General features: G+C 49.5%; 1 protein-coding gene and 1 non-coding gene across 2 annotated transcripts in view; both read right to left on the reverse strand.

Moving 5' to 3' along the window:
* The window catches only part of LOC119465283 (uncharacterized), a 35,327-nt gene that overhangs the window by 13,999 nt on the left and 4,340 nt on the right, over positions 1 to 16,988 (reverse strand). Inside the window, exons 4-9 of the mRNA XM_037726080.2 lie at positions 16,854 to 16,974; positions 13,863 to 13,922; positions 12,962 to 13,080; positions 12,818 to 12,889; positions 5,162 to 5,299; positions 3,959 to 4,008 (exon numbers count right to left, since the gene is read on the reverse strand). Coding sequence (XP_037582008.1) covers positions 3,959 to 4,008; positions 5,162 to 5,299; positions 12,818 to 12,889; positions 12,962 to 13,080; positions 13,863 to 13,922; positions 16,854 to 16,974 — 560 coding nt within the window. The remainder of the gene's footprint in view (positions 1 to 3,958; positions 4,009 to 5,161; positions 5,300 to 12,817; positions 12,890 to 12,961; positions 13,081 to 13,862; positions 13,923 to 16,853; positions 16,975 to 16,988) is intronic.
* LOC119465473 (U2 spliceosomal RNA) lies at positions 1,966 to 2,157 on the reverse strand. The gene has a single exon (XR_005194889.1). It is a non-coding gene; the product is annotated as a U2 spliceosomal RNA (small nuclear RNA).

Below are 16,988 nucleotides of genomic sequence, written 5' to 3' on the forward strand. Positions count from 1 at the left end.
CCCCGCCGATCAGGACTCCACCCCAAACCCAATCTACTCGTATACAGAAATTACAGCTTATTATCAATCCGGCCACAATCTCTACCCCCGCCCGTGTAGAGGCCTCAAAAAGGAGGAGGAGCGTCTCCTGCTCCGTCTCTTCACGAACACTATGCTGTGCCCGGCGGCTCTTAAACATTTCGATCCGGCCTTTACTGGAGCTTGCCCGCACTGTGCGGAGAAGTCTTCGGACCTCTACCACATGGTGTGGGCTTGCCCATCCAACCCTGCCTTTTCCCCTTACCCAACCCTACCCGGGAGGACTGGGAGGCTGCCCTGCTTGGCTGCTCAGACCTACGGGCCCAAAAGGCCCTGGTTAAGCGCGCCCAGGCGGCGGCTACTGCCACTGGGGTCCCGTACTAGGGACTCCACCTAGTGTTTGTAAGGGGCGGCCTCTTCAGGGTCGTCCCGAGCATACCTCCTCGTACGTTTTGTCGTACAAATAAAAGTTTTTCACCACCACCACCACCACCCTGAAGGGCTGCAGAATTAAGTGTCTCTTTCTTCCTTTACAATCACCATATATAGAGAGCAAAAGCGACTACTTCCATCGCGACAAAGGCCGTGGGGGCACGGGAGGGAGGTAGGGAGGCAACGTTTAGCTGCGGCACCAAGTGCGTATTTATATAAAAAAAAATCACAGCATATCCACGGGGTGAATGATGATGAGTGGGCGAAGCTCCGGAGGGAATCATCGGATCTCCCGCTTAAGGGGACGCTAGCACAAACGCGTTAGAAACGTGCAGTACTCTCTAGTAAGGGGGAGCGGCCACAGCGTCTTACGCAGCCATTTACACATGCCGGAACGTGCACCGCGTTTGCCGACGCCATCACATGACTGCTGAGAGAGTATACCCCCCGTATTCATAAACGCTCCTCGACTTGAACTTGACTTGCCACCGCCTTGGGCAGCGCGTTCGAAACGCGTTGAAGGTAAGGCGGAGAGGCCACAGCGTCTTACACCAGCTTCTTACACGGGCCGTAACGCGCTAGCACAAACGCGTTAGAAACGCGCTAGAAACGCGGCCTTTCGTTAATGTTGGGTATTTATTGCCATGTGGTGCATGTGTCTATGTGCGCTTCGTGGCGTAGTGGGCTAACGCCGCGCGCTCGGAAGCGAGGGGTCCCTGGTTCAATTCCGCGCTACGGACGCAATTTCGGAATTTCTTTTCTCATTTTTCTCAGACTGGTTACACACTACTACTGCTACGACGGGGACGGAACGGCTGCCGCTATAAGGAGCTTCGCTCCTAAAACGTTGCGAGGCGAGAAGGTGGGTAAGATTTCCGACGCTTCTCGACGAGTGTCCCAATCTGATCTGATGATGATGATAAGTGGTTCTTGAGGGAAAGGGAAAGGTTGGCGCTATCTTCTGCTCTGATCTCGTCGAAAACCTCCGAGCCGCCCCCAGAGGCACCGGCAACAGTCACCAACGCCGTGCACCAACGCCGCGCAGCCAACGCCGTGCGCGTTCGGTGCGAACGCGGTCAAAACGCCAACGGCGTCGACAACAGTTCTGCGCGTTGCTGGTGCTGCTGCATGTCCAAGTTTATACAGCTGATAAAACTACTATCCTTGCTCCGTATAGCTCTCTACTAATTTGCTATCGCAATTGATGCTTCGCATTTCGGGCGAAACTGCGACAATGTTTTTATGAAAACAGGAATTTTAGAATGTAAAACGCGAAACTAGATTTTACGGATGTTTTCTTCAGCCGTCCCATGTAAACATGCACGGTAAAGTTCATTATTTAGCTTATTTATGTAATTATATTAATTTGTAAATCAATTGCTTTGGATTTCTTGCAATGCATGGAGACCTTGGCAGATAATTCATTTGTAGTGACCTAATTCGAGTAAATTTCCAGCTCATTTTACAGCGAAGCTCTATATGGCTCGTTTCCTGCAGATCGGTGTCCGTAGACCAAGAACGTGGGCCTAAGCCGAAAATAGTGCAGTACCGGGCCGACCCGCGGCGGAGGATCCGCCAGCTTGCAAAATTAAGTTTAACATCATGGGTTTAAATACAACCCGTATGAGACATTAGGCTGATAAGAACAGATACAACACTGACCTGCGTTAGCCACGTCTACGTTCGCACCATACGCGTGTAAGCCATCCCGCGTATTCAAACTAGTGCCTACCAATCTGAGTGTATTCTGTCTCCTGACGTAATGCTCTACGTAGGCTCATTTCCTCAGTTCTGCTCTGACTGTTAAATGGGTAGGCCGCGTGTTGTATGGTTTCAAGAACAAAAGCGTGCCTACCAATAACGACGGCGTGAACAGAAAAATTGAAGGCGACTTTGTAAATTCCAAAGTGGGCTCGGTGAAAGCCTACGCCCATTCGACTGACTACCGCCGTATGCGCATTCGCTCATTCTTCTTCTGGCGTTTTGGTGTCGGGGGAATACACATTCTTGGGGCCCTTCTCCGAACCTCCTGCCGTGGAATCATCACCGGGCCGCTTGGGAGCCATCCGACTAACTCGACTGCTGCAACGAGATGTCTGACGAAGGAGTGTTGCCGCGTGTGCCGCTGTGCCGTCACGTGATTGGTGAGAGAGTGTGAGGGAGAGAGGCCACAGCTGGCACCGTTCCAGGGCACTCACGGACCGACGTTCGGACGCCGCGAGTACGAGCCATTAAAGGCTTTCGCCTTAAACGGGAATGGGCGCGGCGGCGGCGGAAGGCGACCACGGACGATGAGCGGGCCGCCGACGCCAAGCGTAACCGTCCATGTGGCCCCGATCCCGCAAACTTGAAACATTTCACCGGAGCAACGGTCAATCACCACATACCCAGCTTTGCTGATCGTCCACCTTCACAGAGTGGAATGGCAATGAATTTTGTTTTTTAGTGTTTGAAGTAAAGAAAAGAAAAACAGACCGGCTGTATTGCGGTGCTATAATGCGTAAATCTGGGTCCAATTTAAATGCGGGAACCTTCGCCCTATTTTCTGGTAAAAGCTACCAATGAAACCTGAAATATAAATGCACATGTCGCGCTGACAAAAATTCTCACGTCGCAGTTTTCATACTCAACCCAGTAAAACTGGCTTTTTTGAAAACCGTTTAAAGAAATGTGTTAGTAACTCACTACTGCAGTAATACAACGAACCATTATGGCGAAGTGAAAGTACGGAAAAGGGAATAGCGCTACGTTTGTGTTGCTTGTGCCTGACACTGCGTTCGTCCAACTCTTGTGATGTTCCCTGTAGCGATGACCAAACAAAAAATCCAACTATCTAGGCCGCTCAACTGACATTTACTAGCTAATTCCGGCGATAAGTGATTTTCAGTACTTTCTATCTTGGCCCCCTCTGCATGTCACAACCCTATCGACGCTGACGCCACGCCAACAGCAGAAGCAGCACAGCTGTAAACCTGCACAACATGTGAAACATGTTCTCTTTTGTGTGCTTTGCTAGAAACACTTGACACATAGAGTTGCTGCCAAGGAGAGTGGAGTGACCCGACGAGCATCACAGGGTGGAGAGGGGGGGGGGGAGAGTGGTCCTTGGTAGATGCTGCTCCTAAGTGGTGGAGACTAAAGAATGATTCACTTTCTTTTAATTATTATGGTAATGACGTTCAATAATTGTAAAATATTCATCTGGAAGTAATAGTGAAGTTCATGTTCCTGACTGGGCGGAGCATATGGGAGCGAGCCCAGTCAGGATCATGAACTTCCCTATTTCTTCCAGGTGTATATTTTACAATAATTTAACGTTTTTTTTAAGTTATAACTAAAAGAAAGTGAATCATTCTTTAGTCTGCACCCCTTGGTGCCGCATCTACCAAAGACTCTGGGCGGAGCATACGGTAGCGGGCCCAGGTGGCACATACTCCAAATATCACCTCTAAATTAACGTTTTTTTAACAAAATATGAGCCATGAGATATTAAAAATAAAGAACTCACCTTGAAGTACGCTCTCTTGCTTCGAGCCTTCTACGGCAATCATATCTCTCCTGAAAAACATTTTTACAGTCTCTCAGTATATCTTTTCACAAACGTAACGCATCCTGAACTCAGTAGCGTTTTAGAGGCTTGTGCTGATCTGCTCTCAATGATTACACGCTCATACAGTAATTAACGCCATGAAAATTAGTGTCCCATCAGAAAGTTTGGTTAAGTGGCCTTTGCCTTCTCTGGTCGCAAAAAATATATGCTTTTAGTAGCTTAGTTAACATTAGATTAAACACTGGAGCCTACTCTTGTTCTTTTATTCCTAGACTAGAAAGTAAAACACTCAAGCAGTACAAATGCAAGTTGTTTTGGTCGCTGTGAGAGCCCATTTAAAATATGAAAGCAGTAGGCCGTATTCAAGCTCTTAGACTGGGAAGGATTAGGAGTGAGGATCGATGGCGAATATCTCAGCAACCTTCGGTTTGCAGATGACATTGTCCTATTGAGCAACAATGGAGAGGAATTACAACAAATGATTGAGGACCTTCATCGAGAAAGTGCAAGAATTGGGTTGAAGATGAATATGCAGAAGACAAGATAATGTTCAATAGCCTGGCAAGGGAACACGAATTCAGGATCGCCCGTCAGCCTCTAGAATCTGTAAAGGAATATGTTTATCTAGGTCAATTACTCACAGGGGACCCTGATCATGAGAAAGAAATTTACAGAAGAATAAAATTGGGTTGGAGTGCATACGGCAGGCATTGCCAAATCCTGACTGGGAGCTTACCACTGTCGTTGAAAAGAAAAGTGTACAATCATTGCATTCTACCGGTGCTAACATACGGGGCAGAAACTTGGAGGTTAACAAAGAAGCTCGAGAACAAGTTAAGGACCGCACAAAGAGCAATGGAACGAAAGTAAGGCCGTGCTGCAAGTGCATAAGTAATGAGGTTGCATATTTGCAGCCATTTGGGTTTACCTGATACTTTCTCACTTCGTTGAAGGTAGTCACAGAGTGGCACTACCTTGGCTTATTTTATATCGCGCATTCATGACATTGCAACCTAAGGAATTGGCGTTTGTCTACATGGAATGCACTATATCTCATAATTGTTCAAGCGCACATATTTGTCTTGCTGTTCTAGGGTTCCTGTCTTCAAAATCACGTCTCCTAATATGTCGTAGCATTAGAGCGGCTAAATCTTTTCTCACCCTGTTGCGAAGTAGACCAGGTCGTATAAACCGTAGCTTCCGTTGTTTTCTTTCACGAAGTCCACAATTGAGTAGAGTGATTTCAGAGCAGTCTATTCCAGCACCTATATAATGATAGTACTTGTGCTCTCGCCTGTACTGTAACAAACAACGCATGCCAAATAATTTTCCTCTGTAGCACCACATCGAATTCTTTGATATTGTAAAGTATTTTACATTTCAGATAAAGCAACCCCGTCATTCAGAAATAGAGTTGTGAGTAAACGCAAAGAACCTTAAGACCGAGAGGTTTTTTATATATACTACGCTCAAAAAAATTGCCACGTAGAACACTGACCCACAGAGCAATAGAAAAATACGAGTGCTAAATTTGAACAATGTTCTATTTTAAGAAACGCGTCGTTAAAAACGGAAGGGCGCAAACACAACAAAGAAATCATACTGACACGAAGGAACCTGCCGTCTTTGCTTATTGGCTTTGTTTTTCGGGTGCTAGGCACGAGGTCCCGGATTCTATGCCCAGCCACGGCATCTACGTGTCACTAGAGAGTTTCAGATTAGGGGACGCCAGCCGCACCCAAGTGTTGGGGGACGCAAATTACATTGTGGGCCGTTTGCGCTCTTTGTGCTCGCTTTGTCTTCTTTTGTACGCCCGGCGGTTCGCATGCCGAATTAACGCTAGCGTCCCCTAACCTAAAACTCTCTAACGACTGCAAAATGCAAAAGGACACATCTCACAGTAACTGTCGACGCTAATGCAATTAACATTGAATCAATATAGCGACAAAAACCGTATTGCCACCGTCGAAACGAGTTTGTATGAGGTGGGTACTGGAGCGGGACTTCTCTTTCGCGCTTCTTCAAGAACACGTGGTGCCATCTAGCGCCACCGCCGTGAAGCTCGCACGTGGCCTCCGAAATGCATGGCGCGTCGGTGCCTGCGAACGCTGAGAAACGCGTCGTGCGGCAACCAGGCTCCTGTCTCGCACTTCTTTAATTTAGACAGGCTCCGACATCAGGTGGCTCTGACGAGGAGTCCAGGCGTGGCCTCGGAGACGAGAACCGCCGGTGCCTGCCAACTCTGAGAAATGTTCCCTAGCTTGGCGCACATTCAGTAGCACATACTCAGAGATCTAAGTTGGCGAGATGTTCATTCAAGAGCGGCACATATCCGGTGTAGTTGTGGCGCAACCTGTTAATGCGTAGGGTTGTGGTTCTTTAGGCACCTACGCGTCACGCGCAGGATTTTGTCGCGCCGGCGATAGATGGCGCAACGTCTTCAGATGGAAGCATATGATACAGGAGCCCGGCAGCATACGTGCCTCATTGATTTAGCCTTTTGGCAGTGGTAATGTGTTATTTCGCTACACTGCTTTAATGCCAATTGCATTGACCTCCGCATTCAGCGTGAGACAGGTTCTTCCGGATTTAATTTGTGTTTGGATATATATGCAATGGCCAGATAGAAAGATAAAGTGGAATTAGTCTGGTAACTGCTACCAGAAGCGACTCAATGCTTGCCTACTCTTCAAGAAGGAGTGAATTGAAAAACAGAAATAAGAATGGAAGAGGTGAGAAGTAACAAGACATCCGATCTGAAAGATTACATTAAAACAACGATAAGATATTGAGCAGAGTACGTAGAAACAGGAAAGACAAGCTACTCATGCCGCGCTAATATTAACGCATAATTAAAACAGAAGGCGAGGGTGCAGTATCTCCTCGCAAAGAAACAATGAGTACGCTGCAAACTGGTAAACAAGTGAGTCACATCCAAGTGAGCCTGGTTGTGGTAAAATGCGCACCAATTTTAATACATGCTTTCATCAAGGCTACTACAAGGCCGAAACATCAGTAGCAAAAGAAAGTAGCAATAGGTGACACACATTCGCACAAGGCAGCGTTCGCTGAGCATACTCTCGCAATCAAACACTTCAGCGGCTCGATAAGTATATTTGCGATATTTCATTTCCTGCCGAGGTCTCGAAAAAGTTATAAAATATTGCCACGCGCTTTCAAACGCGGGCTGACGACGTTTATTGAGAGCAGCTGGGCTCTGGAGAAAACGGCGGCGAGAGAGAACTATCGAGCGGGGCGGTTAGCACGCGCACTTCTTTCTTCTTGCGCCTCTGCGCTTGCCCTATTCCCACTACTACCGGTGACATTTCCCCCCTTCCTCAGAAAGAGCATCGGCTCGATGCTCAAGAAGTGGTGTGGGAAAGGGAAAAAAACAACAAAAAAACAAGAACAAAACACGCACAATGAAGATGCTCGCGCACAGAACACAGTGAGAGCTACAGCAGCGTAGCTAGAAACAATTCTCTACCTCTCTAGAAACAGAGAGGCAAGTGCATTAGGTGCAAATGGCAGCGTAAAAATCACGAACGCGCAACGTAGGGCTTCATGCGTACGACGTGAACTACGTCAGGGCTAGGTGGTTGTCGACGCCGTGTTTGCGCCGCACTGTCTGGAACGACTTCATAGTTCACGTCACTAATGCGGCGCAGCACTTTGTATGGGCCAAAATACCGGCTGAGAAACTTTTCGCAAAGGCCACGGTTGCGAGCAGGGGTCCACACCAACATTTGGTCTCCGGGACTGTAGCGAACTTGCCGGTGACGGATGTTATAGCGCCGTGCACCTGCGTGCTGCTGCTCACCGATGTGCAGCCGCGCGAGCTGGCGAGCCTCCTCAGCGCGCTGAGCAAATTGTTCGGCGTCAGTAGTTAGGTGCTCGGCGTCGTGGCACGGAAGCATAGCGTCCAGCGTCGTCTGTACTTTCGCGGCCGTAAACAAGGCGAAATTGTGTGAAGCGCGTTGTGTCTTGTACGGCGGTATTATACGCGAAGGTCACATAAGGCAGGATACGATCCCATGTTTTGTGCTTGACATCGATGTACATAGAGATCATGTCTGTGATGGTCTTGTTTCATCGCTCCTTAGGGCCGTTGGACTGCGGATGGCAAACGGTCGTCTTTCGATGCCTGGTGCGGCTTAGTTGAAAAAATTTCGTCCATGAGCTGTGCCGTGAACGCCGTTTCTCTATCTGTGATAGCAGTGGCTGGGGCACCATGGCGCAACACAATGTGACACATGAAGAACTGCGCACGGCATAGCGGCATAGCGAGTTAAATGGCCAGTGGCGACAATCACCCACTTGTTGCCGTCGGTTGACAGAGGAAAAGGCCCAAGAATGTCCAAGTCGACTTGGTCGAATGGCTTATGAGGTGGTTCGATGGGTTGCAATAACCCGGCGGGCTTCAGGGGTGGTGACTTTCGTCGCTGACATTCCCGGCAGCCTTTAACATGCTGTTTGACGCTTGCCGAAAGCCCGGGCCAGTAATACATCTCGCGCACTCTATCAAGCGTTCGTGAGGAGCCGAGGTGGCCAGATGTAGGCTCGTCGTGGCAAGCGAAAAGAGTATCGTCCCGCAAGTCTTTGGGAACTACTAGGAGGTAGGCTGGGTCATTCGTGCGGGCGTTCTTCTTGTACAGCACATTGTCTCGTAGACAGAAGGACGTCAAGACGCGACGTAGATGGCGTGGCATGGTTGTTTGACGGCCCTCTAAGTGGTCGATGAGAGGTCGAATTTCAGCGTCGTCACGCTGCCATTTGACCAACTCCGACGTAGTAAGGGCGCCCAGGAAGCCGTCGTCGTCCTCTGACTGTCGACTGACAGATTCGGTGGAAGCACGCGACGTGTCGGCGTCTTCGTGCTTGCGGCCAGACTTATAAACTATGGTGACGTCGAATTCCTGTAGCCGCAAGCTCCACCGTGCCAGCCGTCCTGAAGGATTGCGTATGTTCGCCAACCAACATAGAGCATGGTGGTCTGTCACCACTTGGAAGGGACGGCCGTAAAGATAAGGGCGAAACTTCGTCATCGCCCAGACGACCGCGAGACACTCTTTTTCTGTAGTAGAGTAGTTCGCCTCAGGCACGGGACAGCGAGCGGCTAGCATAAGCTATTACTCGTTCAATGCCATCTTGACGTTGGACGAGTACTGCGCCAAGGCCGATGTTGCTGGCATCAGTATACACCTCGGTATCAGCCTCTTCGTCGGAATGTGCCAGGACGGGTGCTGACTGCATGCGTTGGCGTAGTTCAGCGAAGGCCGCCTGTTGCTCATTCGTCCAGGCAAATGGCGTGTCTTCCCTGGTAAGGCGAGTCAGGGGTTCTGCAATCTGAGAGGAGTTGTCGATGAAGCGGCGATAATACGCACACAAGCCCAGGAAGCGTCGGACGGCCTTCTTGTCGGCAGGAGGAGGAAAAGCTGCTACAGCGGCAAGCTTGTCGGGATCGGGTCGAACTCCTTCGGCGCTGACGACGTGTCCGAGAAACTTGAGCTCTTCACAACCGAAGTGGCACTTCGCTAGTTTAAGCGTGAGGTCAGCTGATCGGAGCGCTTCTAGCACATGCCGCAGGCGATGAAGATGTTGCTCAAATGTTTCAGAAAAGACAACTACGTCGTCAAGATACACAAGGCAAGTCTGCCACTTCAATCCAGCGAGGACATTATCCATGATTCGCTGGAAAGTTGCTGGCGCTGAACACAAACCGAAAGAGAGCACTCGAAATTCGTAAAGGCCGTTGGGAGTCACAAAGGCAGTTTTCTCGCGGTCTCGTTCGTCTACCTCGATCTGCCAGTATCCACTTTTCAAATCGAATGAAGAAAAGTACTGGGCACGCCGCAGTCTATCTAACGAGTCGTCGATACGTGGCAGTGGGTACACGTCCTTTTTAGTTACGTTGTTGAGCTTCCGGTAGTCGACGTAAAAGCGTAGCTTTCCGTCTTTCTTTTTGACAAGAACGACCGAAGACGACCATGAACTGTTGGAAGGTTCGATCACGCCGTCTTCAAGTATCTCTTCTACTTGCGTACGAATCGCTGCGCGTTCCTTTGCCGACACGCGGTAGGGCTGCTGGTGTATCGGGCGTGCGTCGTCGCATGTGATGATCCTGTGCCTTGTAACCGAAGTCTGGCGTACCTTAGACGAGGTTGCGAAGCATGCCCTGAATTCAAGCAAGAGCTCGTGCAGTGCTGCCTGTTGGTCGTTCGATAACTCGGAATTAATGTCGACGTTGCCCAGTGACTTGTCAGCCATCCTCACTGGTTCAAGGACAAAACATTCAGCAAACGTGTTCTATTTCTTCGGCAAACGCTATCGAAGTACCGCGGAAGAGGTGTCGATGCTCGTGACTAAAGTTGGTGACTAGCAACTTAGATCGGCCATCACGATGCTGTAGCACACACCTTGGCCGCACAAACACCTTGCGTCAGTAGATGCGCTAAGTTACTTTCTGCGACCACTCCACCTTCGCACATTCCACCGCACATCACTTCCACTAGAACACTGGCTCGTGGAGGAAGCGTAACACTTTCGGCGGAAACATGTAGCGCGTCGTGACGTCGTTTGTCGTCGTTTGTGTCGATTGCTTGGTCGACTGAGAAGGTGACTACACCTCCCCGTAAGTCAATAACAGCGCCGTATTTCTGCAGGAAGTCAACTCCGAGAATGACGTCGCGGGAGCATTCACGTAGGACAAGGCAACTCGCCACGAATGTCGATCCTCTAATTCGAACTCCTGTCGTGCAGGATCCCAGTGGAGTAACGACGTGACCAGCAGCCGTACGAATCTGCGAGCCATGCCAAGGGATAATTACTTTCTTCAGAAACGTCGCCATCTTCCCGTTTAATATAGAATAGTCCGCTCCGGTATCCACTTGAGCGCTAATCGCGTAACCGTCGATCACCACCGGTATGTCGAGCGAAAGCCGGTCATTCCGTTCAGCTGCAGTTGATGTCGGACCGGTACCCTTCGTTACTCGTGTCGATCGGAGGTCTTTAGCGCGTCGACTGTCAGTGGCCTCACCCCCAAAGGTCGTTGTAGTTAGTTTTCCCGGCGGGGACTTGGCGACCATCCGCTCGAATACCGCTGGGGCGATGGTGAAAATCGCCTTGGCGACGGCGAGCGTGACTGCCGCCTGGTAGGCGGTGCCGCGGTGGCATGCGTTGCTGAGCCAGATAATCCTCGATGTCCCGAGGTTGTTGGCCCAGTAGGGGTGGCGGCGAGTAGGCGGAAAAGCCCCGCAACCCGAGGCGTTGGTATGAGCACTGGCGGTACAAATGATCTGCCTCACCACAGTGGAAACACAGAGGACGGCGATCCGGAGTGCGCCAAACGTCTGACTTCCGAAGAGACATGCGTCGATCGTCGGCGTAATGCGCCGGTTGCTCTTGCGGAAGCACAACCAGAGAAACGGCATGGGGAAACGGTGGAGGCATGCGTCGTTCCTCGATGTACGGCACCGGTTGGGCTGGTGGGAGTGCAACCGGATGAGCGGCCTGAACAAACAGGGGCGGGGACGAAGCAGGCTGTCGCAAGACTTCTGCGTAGGTCGCACGGTGGTGTACGAAACGTGCAGGCGCGGTTTTAGAAAAAGAAACTGTGGACCGGAGCGCTTGGTGCACTTCATCTCTTATAACACTCGCAATGAAGCTCACCGTGGCTTGTGGGGTGCCGTAAACCTTCAGTATCTCTTCGCGCACAACGGTGCGGATGAGGTCTCGAAGGTTCTCAATGTGGCTTCCGATGGACGTCGACATGCCGTAGTCGCGTTCACTTGCCGCTCGTAAAAGTTAGAGTGCTGCTGAAGCATCTTCTCCATACTGACAGCCTCAGATAGAACTTCGGCGACAGTCTTCGGAAGATTGCGCACCAGACCAGCGAAGAGCTGCTCCTTCGCCCCTCGCATCAGGTGATGCAGCTTCTTGTCCTCGGTCATTCCAGGGTCTCCTCGTCTGAAGAGACGCGTCATATCTTCGACGAACGCGGTAACGCTTTCGTTGGGAAGCTGGACGCGGACCTGAACTGCTCGTTCGGCTCGTTCGTGGCGATCAGGACTGGCGTAGGTGTCGAGTAGATGACGGCGGAACTCGCGCCACGACGTCAGTTGCTCCTCACGGTTTTGAAATCATGTACGCGCGCCGTCCTCCAAGCAAAAGTAGACATTTCTACGTTTAGTTGCGTCGTCCCATTCATTCTATTCGGCGACGCGCTGGAAGTCGGTCATCCAGTCTTCGACGTCTTCGAACACGTCGCCATGGAACAACTTCGGCACCAGTGGATTCTGAAGTGCATACCGACTCGTCATTGCGCGTTCCATACCGGTTGGGGTAGTCTGAAGCGCTGCGGTGTCTTCAGGAGGCAGTCCCCGGAACCTGCGGCTGGTCCGATGGACGGGAGTATAGACTAACACAGGGCTGGAGCTTCTGCTCCCAGGAGGAGTCTGCGGCTTGAGTGAGAAATACCCCGCACCTCCACCACTTTGCAACGCACCTTCAAAAGGTGCTGACGAAGTTTATTGAGAGCAGCTGCCTCTGGAGAAAACGGCGGCGGTTAGCACGAGCACTTCTTTCTTCTTGCGCCTCTGCGCTTGCCCTATTCCCACTACTATCGGTGACAATATATATTATTAGTCCATTTGGTGGGCTGGGTAACACCAGGATAATTATCAACTTGTTATAACTCGGACTAGGTTCTATGCTTGTATAAAGGGTCGAAGAAAAAAAGATATCTGCATTTCGTTCTAGTGCACTCGATTCTCATATGAGTACTGCGGAATCCAGAAAGAAGAGTGCTGAAACACTTACGTCGGTGATTTCAACGCCGCGATAAACGGGCACGATTTTAGGGTTTGACACTGTCCTATAACGGAGGTTTACCTGAAAAAGAAGAAAAGGAAAGGACGCTTAAAATAGGCAATAAATTTCGTCAGATTGCGGAAGCCTACTCACTACTTTGAGTTCGACCATCAAGTAGAACAGCATGTCTTGTTCGTCTTTGAATTCTCTATAGAACTCTGAGTCACACACAATAAATACTTCGGGGTACACAGTGTCGATGCTGTAAGCAGCTGAAAATAAAATCAGAAGACTTGACTGACTCCAGGGTTTTAGAAGTGATTAAGGAGTTTAGCCAATAGGGCCACCCACCATCAATCGGTCCACAAATAGGTCCAATTACTAAGGGCACCTACTGGCCAGGCGTAATAGAGATTACAAAAAGAGCTCTAAATGACGCTAAAGCTGCACAAAGGCTTTTGGCCTTTTGGGCACGCAATGCCGACGTAGGTTAATAGTTTTTAAACACGCTTGTTACTGCGACATCAGCTGACTCTCGCAGCTCACACCGTAAACTGCTCATGAGCTATTTCTTTCGATTATGTATTGATTGATTCTTTTCAGTTTGTCACAAATCAAATATGTGCGTTACTTTTTTTAATTGTATATACTTCCATACTTTCGCGCAACTATATAGGCAGTTGTAGCATACATTTAGATGTATTAGATGCGCAGATGCTACCAGTCATTGACTCTATGTGGGGCGCGATACCCCGCCCGAGTTACCAACCGCTAAATCTTCGACAGAGTGCTTAGGCTCGGGCGTCCAGCTCTCCATACCTTACTGACGAAGAGGCATTAGGTACTGTCCAGCGCAATTCTAATGGCGCTGCAGGACAAAATTGAGCTCAGTTTTTCGCCTTGTACTGAAACTACAACTCAGGACGAGGAGATGACGAAGGCTGTCGGAGTAACGGAAAAGGCGAACACAACACGCTGACTGCCGAGCTGCTAGCTGCCATCGCTGCAACACGCTATAGTTGACCGCAGAGTTTGACAGCACACGTTTACTTACTCGCATCGAACTTCAACGAGCGGGCGGAGATCTTGTTTAGCCCTTCCTCTGGAAGTTTACCTGCGGTGCGAGGAACATGCTGATTAATTAAGTCGAGACGTTGTCACTTTGTCAAATAGCAATGCACATAGTGAAAACGTTATAGCTGCTAAAGTAGGACGCATAGCCTGCGTGTTTTCAACGAACAATACTATCCCAGCCCGACCACTGAGCTTTACTTCGCAAGAAAAAAAATAAGAAAAGAAGAACAGTGAAAAGCAAGAAAAGGAACTATAAACTACATGTTAATTTATTCGACCAAGGGGCGCTATACTGCAAAGCTACTCCCAAGGTGTTTCTATTCCATTTCTGCCATGAGCCCACCATGAATGGTTAAAAATGTTTGGAACGCGCCCACTTCGCGTGTCGGTCAGGTGACGTCCCGACGTGTACATACAAATTATGCAAGATTAGGCCGATTATGGCCGATTACGGCTTTTTTTTGTCATTAGCCCGCTGTCATATATTTTTAGGGTGGGGGGGGGGGGGCACCTACTGGCCAGGCGTAATAGCTGCATCTACTTCGCCGCCTGTCTAACTAGCTGTCATGCGATGTCTCAAAACCGCGAATGCTAAGCATGTCAAAATGGGGTGTATGCACTAAACTTGCATTATAATTAAACAAATGAATTGTGGCGCGAGGAAAAAAGAAGGCAAACCAAGGGGAGACAGGATAGGGTGCCCTATCCTGTCTCCCCTTGGTTTGCCTTCTTTTTTCCTCGCGCCACAATTTATTTGTTTAGCTATGCACCAACTCGCCCAACGCACTACCTTGCTACTGCATTATAATGCCGAATAAAACAAACATTTTGGGAATAGCCGAAAATGTCCCGTTCTGATTGGAATAACAGATGGCTGCCGACCAATTGCTCCGGCGCACTGTCTAGGTGGTGGGGCCGGTAAGAATGAATTTTGTTGCGTATAATAAATCAAAAAATTACTTGGCAAATAAAAAACTCCGACCAGTTCCACTCTGCGATAACTGTAGGAACAGCGGAGCTGTTCTTTGCGTTTTCACGGAGTGGAACACTGGTCGTAGCTTTAAGATTGCGTTGTACCTCATTCGTTATCGGGCCGTTCCGTTTGCGTTGCTTGGTCTTGCTCACCATTGCAGTTTGTGTTGCCGGGTGTTGCGTGGGCTCCTGACGCTATTGTCGCCAGCTTACACCTCGTGACCACGGCTTTGTGATCGCTGTGGTATACAGCAAGTGGCGCACCTACCGCCTGCAGGTCAGTCACGTTCGCGAAGACCAAGTCAACGCAGGTGCCCCTAATTGTAGTTGGCTGCTTTCCGCACGCATTGCTAAAACATGTTAATCCAACCTTCGCACGCCATGTACTGTACAATCCAGTTCTCCCGTAAAATTTTGATGTTGAAGTTCCCGACCACTACAACGGGAACTCTTCCGTAGCATCAAGACGTTAGCAGTGACGGCCCTGACGACGGACTTCGGGGATGGCTTTGCGAGCGCGGAGCCGTTCCCGCGCAAGCTCTCGCTGGCGCTCACGTCGGGCGTCTTATACCCCACCGAGCCTCTCTCACAGACCTACTTTCGCAAACGCTCATCGGCTGCCTGACTCACTCGCCCCCTTTTCGGTGTGGGGCAGTTGTCTGTCTCATTCTGGCCCCTCTCGGCGCGGCGCAGCTGCCTGCCTCGCTCTGGCTCCCAGATGACATGACCAGCGTGACGCCAAGCAGCACGACGGCACAGGGTCGACCAAGAACAGCTTCGGTGTTGAAATGTTCTCGAATACTTTCGGCTTGCCGGTCCCTACGTGGGACTAGCCGGGTGGCGCGGGGTGTCCCCTGCGTCTTCTCTGGACCTCAATAAAGTTATTTCACTCACTCACTCACTCTTTTGGCACGTATGCGACATGGCTCTACCAACTCTTATTTGCTGGTTACCTGTCTTAGCGGCATTTTCATCTCCCCCTTTGATGCCACCAGAATTTTCGACCATGCAACGCAAACTAAGCAAGGAGAAACGGACCAGTACGTCTCAGACGCCGTCACGACTCTCCTCACGACGTTATTTAATTTTGTTACGATAACTCAATCCCACAGAAATCTTCTCTACTTATTCGGGCTTCTCGCCTCTTGTACGCCACTTAGATAAGAAAACGCTTACGTTGGTGGTTACGTTAATTTTACGTCAGGAAATTGGAATATAATACAAATTGAATTGTTTTACGTCACACGGCCAAAGCTTTCGACTTGACATGGCGTGTTAGTCTGCCTTTGAAGCGTATAGGCCTCTGAATCGCATGCACTGTGCTACACGTAAACTGCCGAGTTTGCTTGAGCTCCTGCTGTTACTGCAATGGTTGCGCTCTCTATAGCCATTCATGTCATTTGAATTTTTTTCGAAATATTTAAATATTTATATTTGCATCTCGTTTGAAGCTGATGTGGGGTTTTTGATGTAAATGTCTACCCGACTCTCTTCCATTCCTCCAGATGATGCGGCACTTACAGGTAACAACGTTCTTACAATATTTGTAGCAACAAATGTAAACAAATGTAACGAACAAAGTACATTGTCACAGAATACGCGTGAATAAATTACAATACATCCACGACAATTCATCAGAATTATGATGCCGTTACCACCCATGTTTGTTCCGAGCTGCGCATGCTGAGTAAGCGACGGGGAGAAAATTAGGTCGGCTAGCCCGTGTTAGCTCTGCATACCCCTAACCTAATCGCACGTTAGCCTATTCCCAAAACTTATACGCAGCTGGATCAGAGAGTCGCAGCATCGGGATATTTTTATGTTACAGCGTTTGGGCAAGCCTAGCCCAAGTTGTCTGCAGTGTCCGTGTAATGCTACACAACGGAACCTATTTGAGTTGTTACAAGCATCTCTAGCAAAGGCGCACTGCAAACACGTTTAAAAAAGTGCTGTTAGCATAAAATACTTCGCTGAATAACATAATATTCGTCATACACACCATAAACGTGATCGGAGTCGGTGTCGTGAATTGTTTCTAAGATGTGAGGATGGCGACCATCTTCCGAACGCTCCATGCCCATGGCAGGCATTATTTTCAAGTTAGGGCCGACGACGCCTTTCTGAAACAGTTAGA

This window comes from Dermacentor silvarum, chromosome 9 (assembly GCF_013339745.2).
Source record: "Dermacentor silvarum isolate Dsil-2018 chromosome 9, BIME_Dsil_1.4, whole genome shotgun sequence".
Lineage (NCBI taxonomy): Eukaryota > Metazoa > Arthropoda > Arachnida > Ixodida > Ixodidae > Dermacentor > Dermacentor silvarum.